The sequence below is a fragment of the Protopterus annectens genome, chromosome 1.part2 (genome assembly GCF_019279795.1).
Source record: "Protopterus annectens isolate FY-2018-M chromosome 1.part2, PAN1.0, whole genome shotgun sequence".
Taxonomy (NCBI): Eukaryota; Metazoa; Chordata; order Ceratodontiformes; family Protopteridae; genus Protopterus; species Protopterus annectens.
The window spans coordinates 537,620,259-537,635,876 of record NC_056727.1 but is presented as its reverse complement, the minus strand read 5'-3'; the positions used below and the strand labels follow the sequence as shown (position 1 = coordinate 537,635,876).

General features: G+C 39.7%; 1 protein-coding gene across 3 annotated transcripts in view; it reads right to left on the bottom strand.

Moving 5' to 3' along the window:
* The window catches only part of GALM (galactose mutarotase), a 528,762-nt gene that overhangs the window by 218,958 nt on the left and 294,186 nt on the right, over positions 1–15,618 (bottom strand). For all 3 annotated transcript variants that reach the window (XM_044057494.1, XM_044057486.1, XM_044057502.1), the window contains exon 6: positions 13,263–13,404. In XM_044057494.1, coding sequence (XP_043913429.1) covers positions 13,263–13,404 — 142 coding nt within the window. The remainder of the gene's footprint in view (positions 1–13,262; positions 13,405–15,618) is intronic.

Below are 15,618 nucleotides of genomic sequence, written 5' to 3'. Positions count from 1 at the left end.
ACTGGTTTTGTCTTTTCTTTATAGCTCTCCCAGCTGGGAAAACCCCTGAATGCTTTCAAAGAACATTATCTCCTAGCCAATTTCTCTTCTCAGTTTTTTTTCCTTCAGCTAATTACTCTCCACCAGATTGTAGCCAGTTTCTCTTTATCATATTGTCTCTATGGAGACACAAGAACCTTTTTCTTTATCAGATTGCTTCCATGGAAACATGAAGACCAGATGCAAAATTGCTATTGTCCATACATGCATTTGCTAGAAAAAAAGCCTCATAATATTCAATTTTCTTTTTCATTTACTTGCTTATTCTTACAACTAGTTACTAAATCAGTCTAAGGTCCTTAATCCAATCATTTCTCCATGCAAGAATGAGAAAGGAGCACATTATTTTTTCTTTTGTCATGCTCTTTTAACCAGGCTTTTTCTTCACTGTATTACCTACATTTCTTAAAACTGAACAGGAAGGGATAGAAGGGAGAAAGAAAAGGAAAAACAGCAGCACCCATTTACAATCCCCATTACACTTAAAAATAACTGAGGAAACCTCACTTTATAGCATCCAAAGAAAACCATACACCACAAAAAATAGTGCTAGTAGGAAAAACAATTTGTTACTTACAGTTAATTTTCTCCCTCCTCTTCCCCTCCCCAAAACATTTTTTGAACATTGATGACATGAAATAGGGCATATGCGTTAAGAGTGCCCCACAAGTCCAACATTTCCAGATTTTCTTGTTCCGTCATATTTCATGGATAATTACTGCATTGTAATCCCACTTAAGTTATTGGTTTTATTACTGTTCATCTCCATCTCCCACATCCTGTCTCTGCCTCATTTCCAATGTACTCTCGATTCTTCTAGTCAACTCTTGTGCTCCTTTCCTTCACTCCAACATTTTCCATTGAAACATTGGAAAACGTTTCGCATGTACAGTCTCTCTGTGTGGTCTTTACTACCAGAAGAACAAGAAGCAGAATCTCTTTCTGTTTCACAGCTCACTTTTTTTTTGTTGGACAAATTTTTGTATTTTCTCCTTAGTATGTACTTCATCAAAAAATTATTGTCTCTCCATGGAAGAATACTTTGAAGACAGCTGAGTACAGTAGTTTATATCTCACACCTGCGTCTCAATATACCCTGAACAGTGGAATAAATTTGACTCTCTTCTGCCTGATGTACAATGAGAAATCAATCATTCTCCACAAACACTCTGCAGTCTCCCACTTTTAGTACTTTGTCCTTCTGCCACAGTTTTGTCAAAAATTAACTCCTTCTGCTGGTAGGATTGCACTTTTACTATTAAAGGTCTGGGTTGTTTTCTCATAGCCAGGTTTTGGAGCATACACACAATCTGCCCTTTCAACTAACAACTCTGCTGTGGAATGGCAGTCCAGTTAATTTTATGAAAGCACAAATAAGCAATGCAATCTGTCCCTTCTAGCTTCTCTGGTATAGCTGAAAATATCAGGTTTTCCCTGTGTGCTTTGTCCTCTAATTCTGTTATTGTTTGAAACATCTGTTCCTGGGCAATCTCATATTCAGCCAGCCTTTTCTTCATTTCAACCTCTGATTTTTGAAGCTTTATCACCTCATCTGAATATTTATTTGAAACATCTTCCATTTTTTCCAGCCTTTTGTTGTTTGTGTTGATATACTCCATCACTGTTTCGTTTCTTTTAACCAGGTCTGTGTGCAGTTGTCATATCTTCCTCTAGATTACTGGAATTCACGTCTGGAGGTTGCATTGCTTTTTTCTGAATGGAAGCAGAACTTTTCCCCAGTCAGTGTTTCTTCCTCACTTTTTGTAGCCGATTTTTTTCCAGGTCCTCTGCATTTCTTTTTTCCTGGCACCCAAGCAGTACGCTTACTAGCCAGTTACTGAAATTTACCCATAAACACAAGTCTACTGGCCTTCTCTGCCGAGTTTCTGTTTTCACACTAACAGCTTAATTCTATCTCTCCCAATGTGCAGCCATCTTGGAAGCCCTCACATTCATTTTTCTTACATCCCATATCTTCTAGTCTGTCCCTTCTTGGAGTTTCATTTTACTATAACCAACTGACAACAAATTCAACCAGGAAGTGATTTCTTGCCAAAATATTCTCCCAAGTCTCCATCACTTGCTTCATCAAATGGGGGGATCCATTTCCCTCCACAGTACAGCCAAACCACTGTCTTGCCAAGAAACTCCATGGTAATACCAGTCGCAGACTTCCTACTCTTCTTGAGAGTATTACCTTTCCTCTTGAAACTCAGATTTCAGCACCACTGCAAATAGCATCCCTCACTGCCTTCTTAACTACCTTTAAAAAACAATACTTACATATCCGCTGGGAAAAATGAAATGCATGAACAGAAAGAGTACATAACAAAAATGCAAGACTTGCACCCTCTAAGCTAATTCTAATCCTATCATTTTCCATCTTCTAAAAATCATCTTTCAATCTTCTAAGTTCATCATATGTGTTGGTCACAGAGTATTAACTGTACTAACTAAATTAAGTACTGGGTATATGTTTCTCCACTTAAGTATGAAAACCACTGTTTAATAGACTGATCAGATTACTGTAATTACCCTTGCTCAAGTTGTATTTTTTTATTTTATACACTGAAAAAACATCAAACTAAAAAATCCAAAAGACAAGACATATGGCAGTGTCGAGTATATAAAAAATCATCAGCAAACAATGAAATTTTCATCTTTCCCCTTTTTAGATCACATGAACGTAAATCTGACTGCTTTGTCTTTGCTGGCAAAAGTTCAGGATAAACAGCAGACAGAATTTGAGATAATGGACTCTCTTGTCTACACCTCCTAATTAATTTAAAGTGGGAGTGACACACCAGAATGAGTCTTCACTCTGGCTGTCAAAGATGCACAGATTGCCATACTTAAATCCACAATGTGCTGAGTAAATCCAAAAGCTAACATTATCTAAACCACATAACACCACTCAACCTTGTAAAATACCATAACAGTCCTGCTTTCAAGATAATATCAAAAGTCAGTCAACAACAAAAACTCTGTGATAATTCTCCAATATTCAAGATGCAAGATGAGTAAACCAGGAAGCAATAAAGCACACAAACAACCTACAATCATGGTTAAAACAGAAATGGGTCTATAGGATGAAGACAAAAAAATTCTAAAATATTTTAAATAAATAATTTCAATATTGACAATATATGTGGTAATTAAAATACACTGTTTGTCGAAATTTTCTGGAAAGATGTCTCATATACTTTAAATGTTCAACATCATATGGCTTTATTTCCCAAGTGTGTACATCTACAGTTTAAGCAATGTAAACATTTTCTGGAAAGATGTCCTATATGCTTTAAATGTTTAACATCATATGGCTTTATCTCCCAAGTGTGTAAATCTACATTTTAAGCAATGTCACCAAATTGCTGGATAGAATAGCATTTCAGAGGAAAACGGACCAAAAGTGGAAAAAAATAGGCGCACATGGCAAAGAAAGATAAAGCCCTCACTGTGACACAGATGATTTGAGTTTGATTATAAGCTCTGGGGCTGGGTGAGTTGATAAAGGAGGGTGGGAGTAAGCAGCTGATGCCAGCTCATCCATCTGAGGGGAAAGAAAGGGGTCCAATCCATTGCAACTTTAACTCCGCAGCTTGGACTGGGGGTATGCACCTAGGTCTGTCGTGCTGCTGTATAAAGTAGTCTTTCAAGACAGCACAAGTAAGAGTGAGTGTACCCCCAGTACAAAAAAAGGGTATAGCAGGCCTTCCAACAACTGCTCATATGCATTAGAGACCAGAGTGAGAGACCTTGATCCATCAAGCAGAAAACCCAAATGGCTGGTCTCAGTGTGGATGACCTCCCATAGTCAACTCTCTCCCTAAAGGTAAAGAATGGGTTGACCAATCTTGGGATGGCTGATAGTTGGTAGGCAGCAGAGATAAAAGAATGTGAATAAAGAGATGCATGGGGAGTTGTAGGCTAATGCATTTACTTCAGGAAAGAAAAAATACTGGTTTTGAGATCTTGGTAGAGCATAATCTGAGCCTGTTGGCTACAGAACTGCAGTGATGTTTTAAGCATATCAGATGAGACACAGTCAGGGGGGGTATTTTTGCTCTCAAAAGAAAGGGAAATAAGTTTTCTGTTAAAAGTAAGTGCTAGAAATGTGTCAATGGTGGTAGAAGTGCATCCATAGGAACAGGAATGGCCACACTTCCTGCACACAAGTTTCTGAGTGTCTGTATGTACTGAAACAGTAAATGACCCAGTAGGATGAATAGAGCTCTCGGAGGATCCATCATCATTCTGGTAATTAAGAGATGGTTCCATTTGCTAATGTTAGTCTTACCTATAGAATACAGCCTTCTGGTACCAGTTTAGCAATGAACAGGGGTACTCCTGTCATCCTGCATGGTGTTTTTCCAGAAGTACCAAGTTAAAGTGATGGGTAAGGTGGTTTCAAGCAGGAGTAATACTACAGCTGTCAGAACTGTAGGTATCAATGATAATAAAATAAAAAAGGCAGGAAAACAGCAAACTGCAAAACATGGTTACTCAGCTTTAGGAACACTGCATTTAAAGATGGGAAACTACCTTCAAACTGTTTCAGTGTGCTAATAAGTTAACAAAGTGTAGTAATAAATTGCAAAAAAGGAAGTTATACTTAAAATAGACATTTCATAATACAGAATATAAGCCTTCGTAGAAGGAAATACATGTTGAAGTTTAATGATATGGTTGGAGAAAAACAGTGAAATCTAAGAGGGTATAGGAAACTCAGAAGAAGGACAGGATACAGTGAATCTAATTGATCCAAGCATGAAAAGCAGCAAAGGAGTGAACTTTAAAAAAGAAAAAGACATTTTCTTAAAGGGACTAACATTTTTCAGTTAATGAAGTGAGTTTAGGAAAGGAAGGGATTGCTGTGGAGGAACCAGAGGGACTAAAATGAAGACTATAATGAGACAAAACATGAAAAAAGAAAGAGGTACAACCACCCTCAGTTAGACTATTCAGCTCCCAATCTTTAATTCAAACTGCCAAAATGCTGGGGAAAGACTCCTGTGTGCCTTGGATATCTACAGACAATTAAGGTACTGCCCTTGAAAAGCTTGCTATTTCATAAAACAAATCAATACTTTATTTCATTCAAAAGAAAAAGCCTCCGTGTATTCAAACAAACTTTATCCAAATAGCTTGTCCATTTTTTGCCTTTTGTGTGCGATAAGTAGCTCCCTATTGTAATCTCAACAGCTGAAACACTGAGTGCCCAAAACAGAAAAAAAGTGAAACTATTAAGAGCAAATATCAAACACCACTCTTTTCCTTCAAACTTCCTTTTTGCATAGGGAGCGTCACCCAAACTTACATATATAAATTCCGCAATGCCATACCTTGGATAAAAGAGAATATTCTGAGAAATGGCAAACTCAGATTTTGTTCATAGGCAAGTACTAGAGAAGGTGCCCTTGTGAGTCATTTTAATTCTTGCCAATTTCCAAAGAAGGTGAGAAACAAACCTTGTACCTCACACGTCTGTGAAGTAAACACCTTAACCATTAGGCCAAACCTTTTTCCCAGAATATGAATACCAGTTGGTGACATTCCTCATAGGTACTAGGCTAGCTGCCTTTTTGGGCCATTGTAAGCCTAACCAATTTCCCTCAAACGTGAGAATCAAATATGTGCCTTGGGTCTGCAAGGCAAACATCTTACCCATAATGCCAACCCCCCCCCCCCCCCCTTACAGTTTGGATTTTTGGCCATTTGGTCTCTGCATTTCTGCACTCAATCTTTCAGGTGCAGACATTTCAAATGGTTACTGTGATGATGGATACATCATTTCTGTACAAAGCACTTTTCAAGCACATTCCTTAAAGCAACTTGCTAATTTCCATGGCATATGTTAAAAATTCATATGCTCAAACCATTTTAAAAGTTGCAGCATGAACTATGTTAGACATTTTTCACAAAACATTACAAGCTGGAAGGTCAGTCTTGAGGCAGGGTTTGGCACAGCAGCACTACAGAATTATGTTCAGTGTTCTCCTCCCCAGGGTAAACAAGTATTATGTTAATGTATTTGTATGCTTTGGAGCTTATCTCCCCAGGCCTCCGCTGAAAATGTACATCGATCTAGTCGGACTATCCCGGTCAACAAATGTAAAATAAAAATAGATAAATAAATCTTCCTCCTGAACCTCCCCAAAGAAACAGTGTGGTTGTGTACCTACCATATGAGGACAAAGCACTGCAACAAAGCTTCCCCTCTTATCTTTCCCCTTTATGGGAACTGCTTTAGATACTTAACTTAGTTGTTTAGTTTTGACACTTGTTATAGTAGCATTAGTGTTATGGTTATGTTTTCCTATACTGCAGATATGAAGGCACTGGATATTTACCTACCACAAGTAAATTTCTCATTGCTGAGATATTAGCCTTGGAGAACTCAAGAGGGTACACGACAGTGCTGGTTTGTATGAGAGTCTTGCACTATTTATAATAGTATCTTTGCAGGTGTAAGACCATCATTAAACTCAGAATGAAGAAAATAATCCTGAAAAGCCAGTCGGACCAACACAGACCAGAAGGTGGCCAAACCCTATTTGCCTTACTTTACTGTAATATCTCCTCAAAGAAATACTGGTATGGTAAGTGCATTACAAAGCTGTACTTTTCCTCACAATGGAAAAGTAGAGAAGCCTGTTGGACTAGGAGGTAAGATGTCCTTCTCCAATGCTAGCTACCCAAATTTGTACATTAGTCCAGATGGCACAGGTGCTAGAGATCTGGTAATGGGGAGAGGGAAGGTTGATGAATTTTGTAGGTATGCCTTCCCCGGAACAGGCCTGTGATAGATCAGTACATTTTGCAATTATACAGTCTGTGGCAATAGTGTTATTTTTTCCCAGTGGAACAGATTGCAGAGTGAGAGTTTTATTTACATGAAAGTTACATTGTGTGAAATGCCATTTGGTCAAACATGATTTGTACAGTAGTTGAAGTCTGTGCTTTAGGTTAGAATGTGGATTTGTAGGTGTTGCTTTCTACAAGAAAAACTGGAAAATCTGCATGATTTGTGTGCATTTTTATCAGTTTGACTTCATGGCTTTACAACTTTTGGATTTTTGCAAAATGGATTTGATTTTCTGTCTTTCAGAAAGTTTGTTTTCAAGTACAAGGGCAGTGGCTGCTTTGCTGACTGTGATGCTGTGATATAGATTAAAATTGCCAAAAAAGGACTCCTCCCACCTGCGCTAATGCAGACACACCCTTGCAAGTAGGGGGTGTGTCATTTACATTTCTGGACATATTTAACTTGGAGGTCACTGCGTGTCAAGAAAGGTTAAATCTCTAATCATGGCAACCTTGGTGAAAAAATTCTATGTTCTAGACATGATTCAAGTGACCGTGTTGGTGGCATCAGCAAACCCAGTGTCAAACTATTTGGCAGTATATACTATTACTACGGTCTTCAACAGCACCCCAAGAAGACTCAAGAAAAGCTGTTAGGGCTTCATACTTATTTTGGTTACAGATAGTACATTTGTAGAGATAGCTTGCTCAAAGCAGAATGACCTCCATCAACTTCTCCCTGTTCCATGCAAAAATAACCAGCTTGTAGCTGCTACCCTGTTCTCTGCAATTAATGTTTTGTTATGTTTATTTTCTCCCTTCCACAACAACATATGTATTAGGAAGTTGACAAGTAAGGCAATAAGGTTTAGGTTGTCCATTGCTAGCTTATTTAAGTACATTTTGTTGCACTGACACTCACTGTTTCTTCACATGCATGGTGGTTGTACCCCTTTGTTTCATGATTTTCTCATTCCAGTCCTCATTTTAGTCCTTTTGGTTCCTCCACAGCAATCCCTTCCTTTCCTAATCACAGTTCATTAACTGAAAAATGTTATTCCCTTTAACATCCCCTCTAAATGCCTTTCTTTTTATGCATTGATCATTGATACCAACAACTCTGACAGTTGCAGTACTAATCTTGCTTGACAACACCTTACCCATCACTGCCTTGCCCCATTTAGGTTCCTTAACTTGGATCTCATGCTACTGGGCCATGCACTGTTTCAGCACAAAGAAGCACCCAGAAGCTTATGTGCAGGAAGTGTGGCTATTCCTGTTCCAAGGGATGCACGTCTACCTCCATGGCTACAGTTCTAGGCCTTACATATAACAGAGAACAACTTATTTTCCCTTGACAGCAGAAACAGTGCACTCTGTCTGTGTCTCATTTAATGCGCTTAAAACTTCACTATAGTACTGTAGTCAACAAGTTCAGATCATGCCCCATCAAGATTAATCTCAGAATCTGTATTTTGCTTTCCAGAACTAAATGCATTAGGCTGCAACTCTCCTTCCACCTCTGTTTTCACATTCTTTTTATTCCCGTTGCCTACCAACTACCAGCCCTCCCACAATCAGTTAATCCATTCATTCCCCTTTGGGAGAGAGTTGATTGTAGGAGGTTATCCACGCTGAGGCCAGCCATCAGGGTATTCTGCTTCACTGATCAAGTCATCTCACTCTGGTGTCTAATGCGTGTGATCAGTTGTTTGGACTACATTAGTCTTTACAGGGAAGATAAACAGTTTTGGATAGCTGTCTCGAAAAGAACAATTTAGACGGCGGACAAATTCTACTATTATGAGTTACTGTTATACTGACCCTCCTTGAAGATCTGCATGCCGGGATTTTACTCTGCTTAGCCAGATGACTTCCCGACATAACTACAATCTAATGTTTATTGTTGCTGTATCTTAACAAATGATAATTAGTGAAGATTGCAAACACAAAAAACTGAATCAGAAAGCTCAAAAAGAACAAAACTGCAGTTAAACAAAAGTGAACCTAAAACAGTGAACAAAAATAAAATAATTAAAAAAAAATACTAGTTTGTTAAGAGTGAAACCCCATACAGCTTCATACTTGGAGACTTTATGTAACATCTTCAAAGTAATACCTTTTAACTAAGTGTTGTAAAATGAAAACCAGTTTTAGTATACAGAAACTACCAGACTAACACAGTGAGGAGATTATAAGAGTCTAGCAAGCAGGGAATGTGAAGGAATGGCATAAAAGGTTCTTACTTCCCATGAAGTTACTTACTTAAATAGGTTGGAAGTCAACGTTTGGTATCTGCAAGTACAATATTACCATGGATCTATAACAACTTAACTGAAAGCTGCAAGTTTTCTAGACTTTAGGCCAAATTATAAAAAAAAATTGAAATTTTACAAGCCATTACTTTTACAGGTTAAAGCTAAAGGCTCCAAATGGTGTTACACCCCTGCATGCCCACTCTAAATATAATATATAATCAGCTTTGAAGAACTGCAACTCCGGTGTAAGAGGAAACTTCTCACTGTTGTGACCCTCCAGAGTTCTGCCTGAGTCAATCCCCACAGGGGGGTTTTGGCCAATCATCCCACTGCCATTTACCATTACAGTGCAGTTACTTTCTTCTCTTTCTGCACCTGGAACCAGAATAATTTCCTAGTCTCTGACCTGTACTCGTCAAAGTTTTACCTCAAATATCTATTCTCTGCATGTGTACACCCTGGGCTTTACATACCATTATGTATACTTTAAAAACCCTATGTTTTTGAACTGGTTTTCTGTGCTGGCCTCTTATTGTGTTTACTTGTGAGAAGCCTTCTGCTTTGAGCTGGCTACACTAGAACTTGAAGGACCCATTCTTTTCCTGCAAACCCACCCATCAATGACAGTCACCCTCACAAATAATTGTTCTATGGATAAGGAAGAACTGGCCACACTAACATGACTTAGTTTCCTTTCTTTCCTTTTTTGATCCCCCAGGTCCTTGCCCAATGGCTCCACTACTGACAACCAATTAGTCCATTCATTTTGGGGCCATGGGAGCCGGGCACTCCCAGGCTAGGCAAAAGCCCTACAGCCCATTTGTTCCCACATGGGAGTCTCAATTAGCTTTTGATTCTGTGGTGAAAGTCAGATGGTAGGGAAGCAGGCTAGATTGCTGGTACTAGGGGGGAAGCTGTCCATCTCTCCAATGGGAGCACCTCCACAGTGACACTATAGAGCCCATTACTACTGTCCTCTGCGGGGAAGCGTGCCTCTGCATGGTGGATTCCCCTCAGCTTACTGGTGCTAAGCACCATGACTGGGCAGAATCAGCTGGCTTGATCTCCACTAAGAAACCTTTTGTGCCCCACTAGGTATCGCCTTAAGTGGGGAGCTAAGCCATTTCCCTCCCTCAAGGATGGATGAGCTGGTTGCTGTCTCCCACCCTCTCTGTCAAGCTCCTACACGTGCCTAAGCCACTAAGTGAACTCAGGTCACCTGCACTGTAGTCAGTGCTTTGTCACTCTATGTCTTAACTGGCACGAAATAGTAGCTGCTGAGAATGATGCTTAATATACTTGTATATTAGCCACATAAAGACCAAGTCTCTCTTCTAACAGTAAATCAAGTACTGCATGTGAAAATTAAAAGACCGATTAAAAAAAAAAAAAAAACACTGCTTACATGCAAACTGTTTCCAATAAAATGGTAGACTGAGCAATCATACAGTAAGAAGCAAGGAGTCAAATTAATACAGCTTCTATGGGACCTGACAGTATCCCTGGCTGTGTTCTACATGAACTACAGAGTGAACTGGCACCTCACCTGTGTGCCCTGTTCAATCACAGCCTCACCTCAGACTTTTCCCCTACCGAATGGCGCACTGCTACAGTCATCCATCTCCACAAAGGAGGAGTGACTACAGACCCCGGGAACTATTTCCCCATTAGCCTGACAAGTCTGATATGCAAAGCTATGGAAAGCATCATCATGGACCTAATAAACAAGGATATAGGGAATCTCCAAACTCTGGATCCTACACAGTTTGGTTTTGTGAAGGGTAGATCATGCCTGCTCAACTTGGTCGACTTCGAGTCAGTCACCAAAGCTGTGGGTGAAGGTAAGGTGGTTCATACAGCCTACCTTGATCTGGCCAAGGCCTTTGATACCATTCCCCACTAAGGAATCATAGAAAAACTTACTAAGCTAGGCATCAGTGACCTATATCGTTAGGTGGGTTGCAAACTGGTTCACAGATAGAACCCACACTGTGAAAGTAGCTGACTCCAAGTCTGACTGCCGACCAGTCATGGGTGGTGTCCCACAGGGTTTGGTCCTGGGTCCTCTCCTGTTTGGTATCTACTTCACTGAAGTCCAGGCCAACACAAAGGGACTCTGGCTGACAAAGTTTGCAGATGATTGCAAGTTGGGAGCTATTACTAACTCCCTAAGTGATGTTGACATACTACAGAAAGGCTTCAATGAGATCAACGACTGGTGTCAGAACCATGGCCTTAAGCACAATGCCAAAAAATGTGTCTTCATCCCCTTTGGGAAAAAAACGGTTCCCTTGAATTACCACATTGATGATAGTCCACTGAACACAGAAGGCGTTATAAGAAATCTGGGAACACAGGTTGACAGCAACCTCTCTTTTGACCACCACGTTGCCACTGTGGTAAGAAAGTCCTTCTATGTGGCACATCTCATTACTAAGGGTTTTGCATCCAGGAAGAGAGAGGTCATTGTCTCCCTCTACTCTTTCTTCATTAGGCCAATCATCAAGTACAATGCCCCATTTGGCATGTACCTCACTAGACACATGCTGCAACAACTGGAGAGGCCGCAAAATTACCTCACAAACAGGATCCTAGGCCTTAAACACTTGTCCTACATGGACAGACTCAAAAAACTCCAACTATTCTGTCTCATATCACCTACTTAGTGGCGATTTCTGCTTGACTTTCAAAGCCATGTCTGACTCAGCTCTGTTAGAAATGCTACATCTAAAGAAATCCCAATCTCTCCTAACCACACGCTCCAGAGACCTCAACCTCATTACCACAATCAACAGAACATGCTGCAGGGACAGGTTCATAACCCAGAGACTGCCCATGGTATGGAATAGACTTCCCATACATGTCAAGCAGAACACCTCACTGGCCCTCAAAGAGAAATCTTGATGAGTGGATGGGAAATAAAAATTCACCCCGGGGATCACTCCAGTGGCTCTATTCGACAGAGGCACTAGGAACTAAGGCTGGGTGGCACGATGCCAGGGTAATCCTATGGGCTAGGCTTGTAAAGGCTCCAGGGCCATTAGCCTAGTACACACCTATGAACCTATGAACGTATGACCTTATTGACATGCCTAACACTGACAGTACCTCAGTACATGTTCAGCATGTTGTCACTGAAAGTCTGTCTTTTGCTACATGAATGCTCAATCTGTATACTACTCTAACTGACATCAAGCAATCACTTATTAAAATGAGTTATCTGATACTTTCCCTCCCTTTACTGAACATCATGAGAACCTTGATAAATTCTGAGCATGTCCTGCTGTCTGTAAAAAAACATAAGAGAATATTCTATAAACTAGTCTACACTGTAGGCTTATGAGGACTATGCAATTAAAACAAAATTTCCTCTATTAAGTATACGCGAGTCTTGAAATGGAAACTTTCACATTTCTTTCACCCCACCAACACAATGTTATAAAAATAGATGAAAGAAAAACAACTCAAAAAATATTTACAGCATTTTCATTTGCTTTAATTCTGTGCTACTGTCATAATTTACTGTAGTTATCTGCAGGTGAGTTATTCATGTGTGATACAAGTCTATAAACATGTTGCAGAAATGACAAATGATGCCTCTGTATAGGCACATTCAGAACTGCTTTTTCTAAACTTCCAGTATGAAACTGTGGCATCTGGTAGGGGTGTACTTTGAGATATTTGCATTTACAATGAAGATGGCGTGGAGTCTGCATGTCCTCCCTGCGGTCCAGTGAGTTCTAAAGTCATGCAGGGGTGTGTGTGTGTGTGTGTGTGTGTGTCTGTGTGTGTGTGTGTGTCTCTGTGTGTGTGTGCCTTCTGTGAAGGTTGGGTGCCGGGCTGCCAACTCGACATTGTAAAAACACCACTGCCAATCAATCTGCAGACCGGTGATCCACTGCAGCGACCCCTAACTGGGAAAAGCCTAAAGACATTGCTTTTGGTACACTGCCTATGGCATCAGTGCAACAAGTATTCTCAAGCATGGTTGTTAACCTCTCTCTGCTTTACCACTCCTCAAAACAAACCCACTGATGAGAATCAGAATAGTTTTTTTTCCCAGTAGGTTTACTTTGTATTTTGTTTGAGCATTAGATAACGTGTTTAAGCACCAATATAGTTTTTCACTTTTGCATTTGTGCTGAGAAAAAAAATGCTAACCTTGCACAGTGTTTCTTGTCCTTTCCAATAGGCAAGCAGAAATTGTGGTCAAAGCCATTCATGTGAAACTGCTGCATGTGACTTCCAAGCTTCACGGCTTTCCTCAAATCAAAGTAAGTATTCTGGACTGAAGCAATCTCTCCTGTGACAAGAAAGACAAGAAACACACATTAAAAGCATGTCATCATGGCACCATCAGAAACGTTAGCTAAAAGCCAATTCAGATCACTTTTTAATGTTAAGCACAAAAGTTTTCAAAACTGTGAACAAAGATCTCTAATGTATCTGACAATACATATTTTTCCATTCTTCAGGTAAAAAGCTTGTGATATCATTACCAACAGCTTAATTTGACACTATGGAGGAGGGGTGTACTCAGTAAAGCGGAGTGTTTATTCTAAACACTTATTACCACAGGCCTTTTTTTTACCTACTGTCACAAAATGTGGCTAGATCTGCATCTCAAATAAATATTTTGTCTAATGCATTTGAGATGCACCACTAGTCTCTTAAGCCACTGTAAATAGGTCAGAAATAGAAAAATAGAAAAGCAGCTCACAGTAATTAGCATTTCTTGCAAGTATAATCCTTTTTTGAATACTGCATACATTTTGTTAATCACTTATGAGGCATCAAGCAGCATCAGCAGAACTTGTCTGCAATGGAACTGGCTTCTATGGCAATATCACCAGCAAAATGAATGGGTCCTGTTAACTCAGTTCAATCTCATCCCTCATATCTTTTCTACAAATGGAGTATTAAGTTCTTCATGGATATTGCATATACTAAATCACTGCCATGCTGTTGGCATTGATGGCTACAGCACCTTGAGGCAGAAAGGTCTGAAAGTGATGACGGCTACCTCCACCCTTAGAACACTGTCCAATGTGTATGATCACAGACATCAATTTGTCCTTGACAATGTACCTCAGCCTCAGGACAGAGGCATCCATTGTGAAAGCCACTGCAGGAGTTGGAAGTGAATGGGCTGCCCAGAATTAGGTTTGTATTTAGAGCCACAATTTTAAATACAACATGCAGGTCTTAGAAATCCTAAAATGCAGCGTCATGTCATCTGAAAACTAGAACCACCTGTCTTTCAAGGTGTACTGCATCACTCTTGTACAAACAGGATACAATTTATCTAGCTGCTGCCATTAGACCCACAACTTTTTTTCATACATTAACACTGTGACTGTATGAAATTATTTTAAGGACTAGGTTTTGCAATGGAAGGATTTTGTCCCACAGAAGATGCTGTTGGACAGGGTACAGAAAGTGATTATGATGAATGTCAATACTTGAGAGGTCCCCATTTCTTAGCTCTTACGCTCATACTAGACTATCTACCCTTCTGGGCCATTTTAAGTCTAGCTAATTACCCCACGTGAGAATCAAACCCTGCACCTTGTGTCTGTAAGGTAAATACCTTAACCATTACGCCAACCTCTCACCCTTCATCCAGCACTTTGTAGCGGTTTCCAAAATTCCACTAGATTGGAAGAGACTTAGAATCTCCAACGTACTGAACAACTTGCTTTATGTTGCAGTGGCTAGAAGTCAGTCACCACTGAAAAGAAACACATTCAACCCTTACAGCTCTGCTTAACTGTAACTATGGATATCATTTTGATGAACAGCCTGGGGGGTTAGGTGAGACCAGATCCAAAGGCCCAGAACTGAAATGAATGGCTACTAACCAGAAGTCAAGAATCTTTCTGGATGTGCAAACACTTTGGAGATTCAAAGAGTAGGTCTAATCTCCTTCTGACAAACTGCACTGCAACTATTCAAAAGACTTCTATGGGAATAAAACTGTTTTGGCCTCTCAAGTATCAACATGAAGCAGCTTGCCTTTTTCTAACACCTTTACTGAATTATCACTTAAGACATAGACAAAAATGCTCTTAGATAAAAGAAAACAAACCATGTAAACGTATTCACAGTTACAAACATTATACATCACATACATGCTTTTATAAAATTATCATTTATCCAACATTACCTAAATTGCTCAATTCTGGCCTTACCTTAAACCTCACACCTCCAACAATGTACTCCTAACTGCAGTTCACACAATTTCCATTTTTTTCAATGTAGTTTACTCCTACCCTTTTCTAAAGATCCCATTTTCAGTTTTTCTCTTTCTATTAGAATATTTACTACTTCATGTACAGCTGATTTAGACTTCGATTTTCATTTTCTAGTAATTGCTATTTTGGCAGTCACCAGAATTAAACTTAACAAAGGCCTTACCATGTCTAGGCAATTCAGATCCTGTACCCCAGCTCAAAACAATTATTTCCTTAGTTACACCCATTTGCTCACCCAATATTTCTGGCAGAGTACTCTGTAG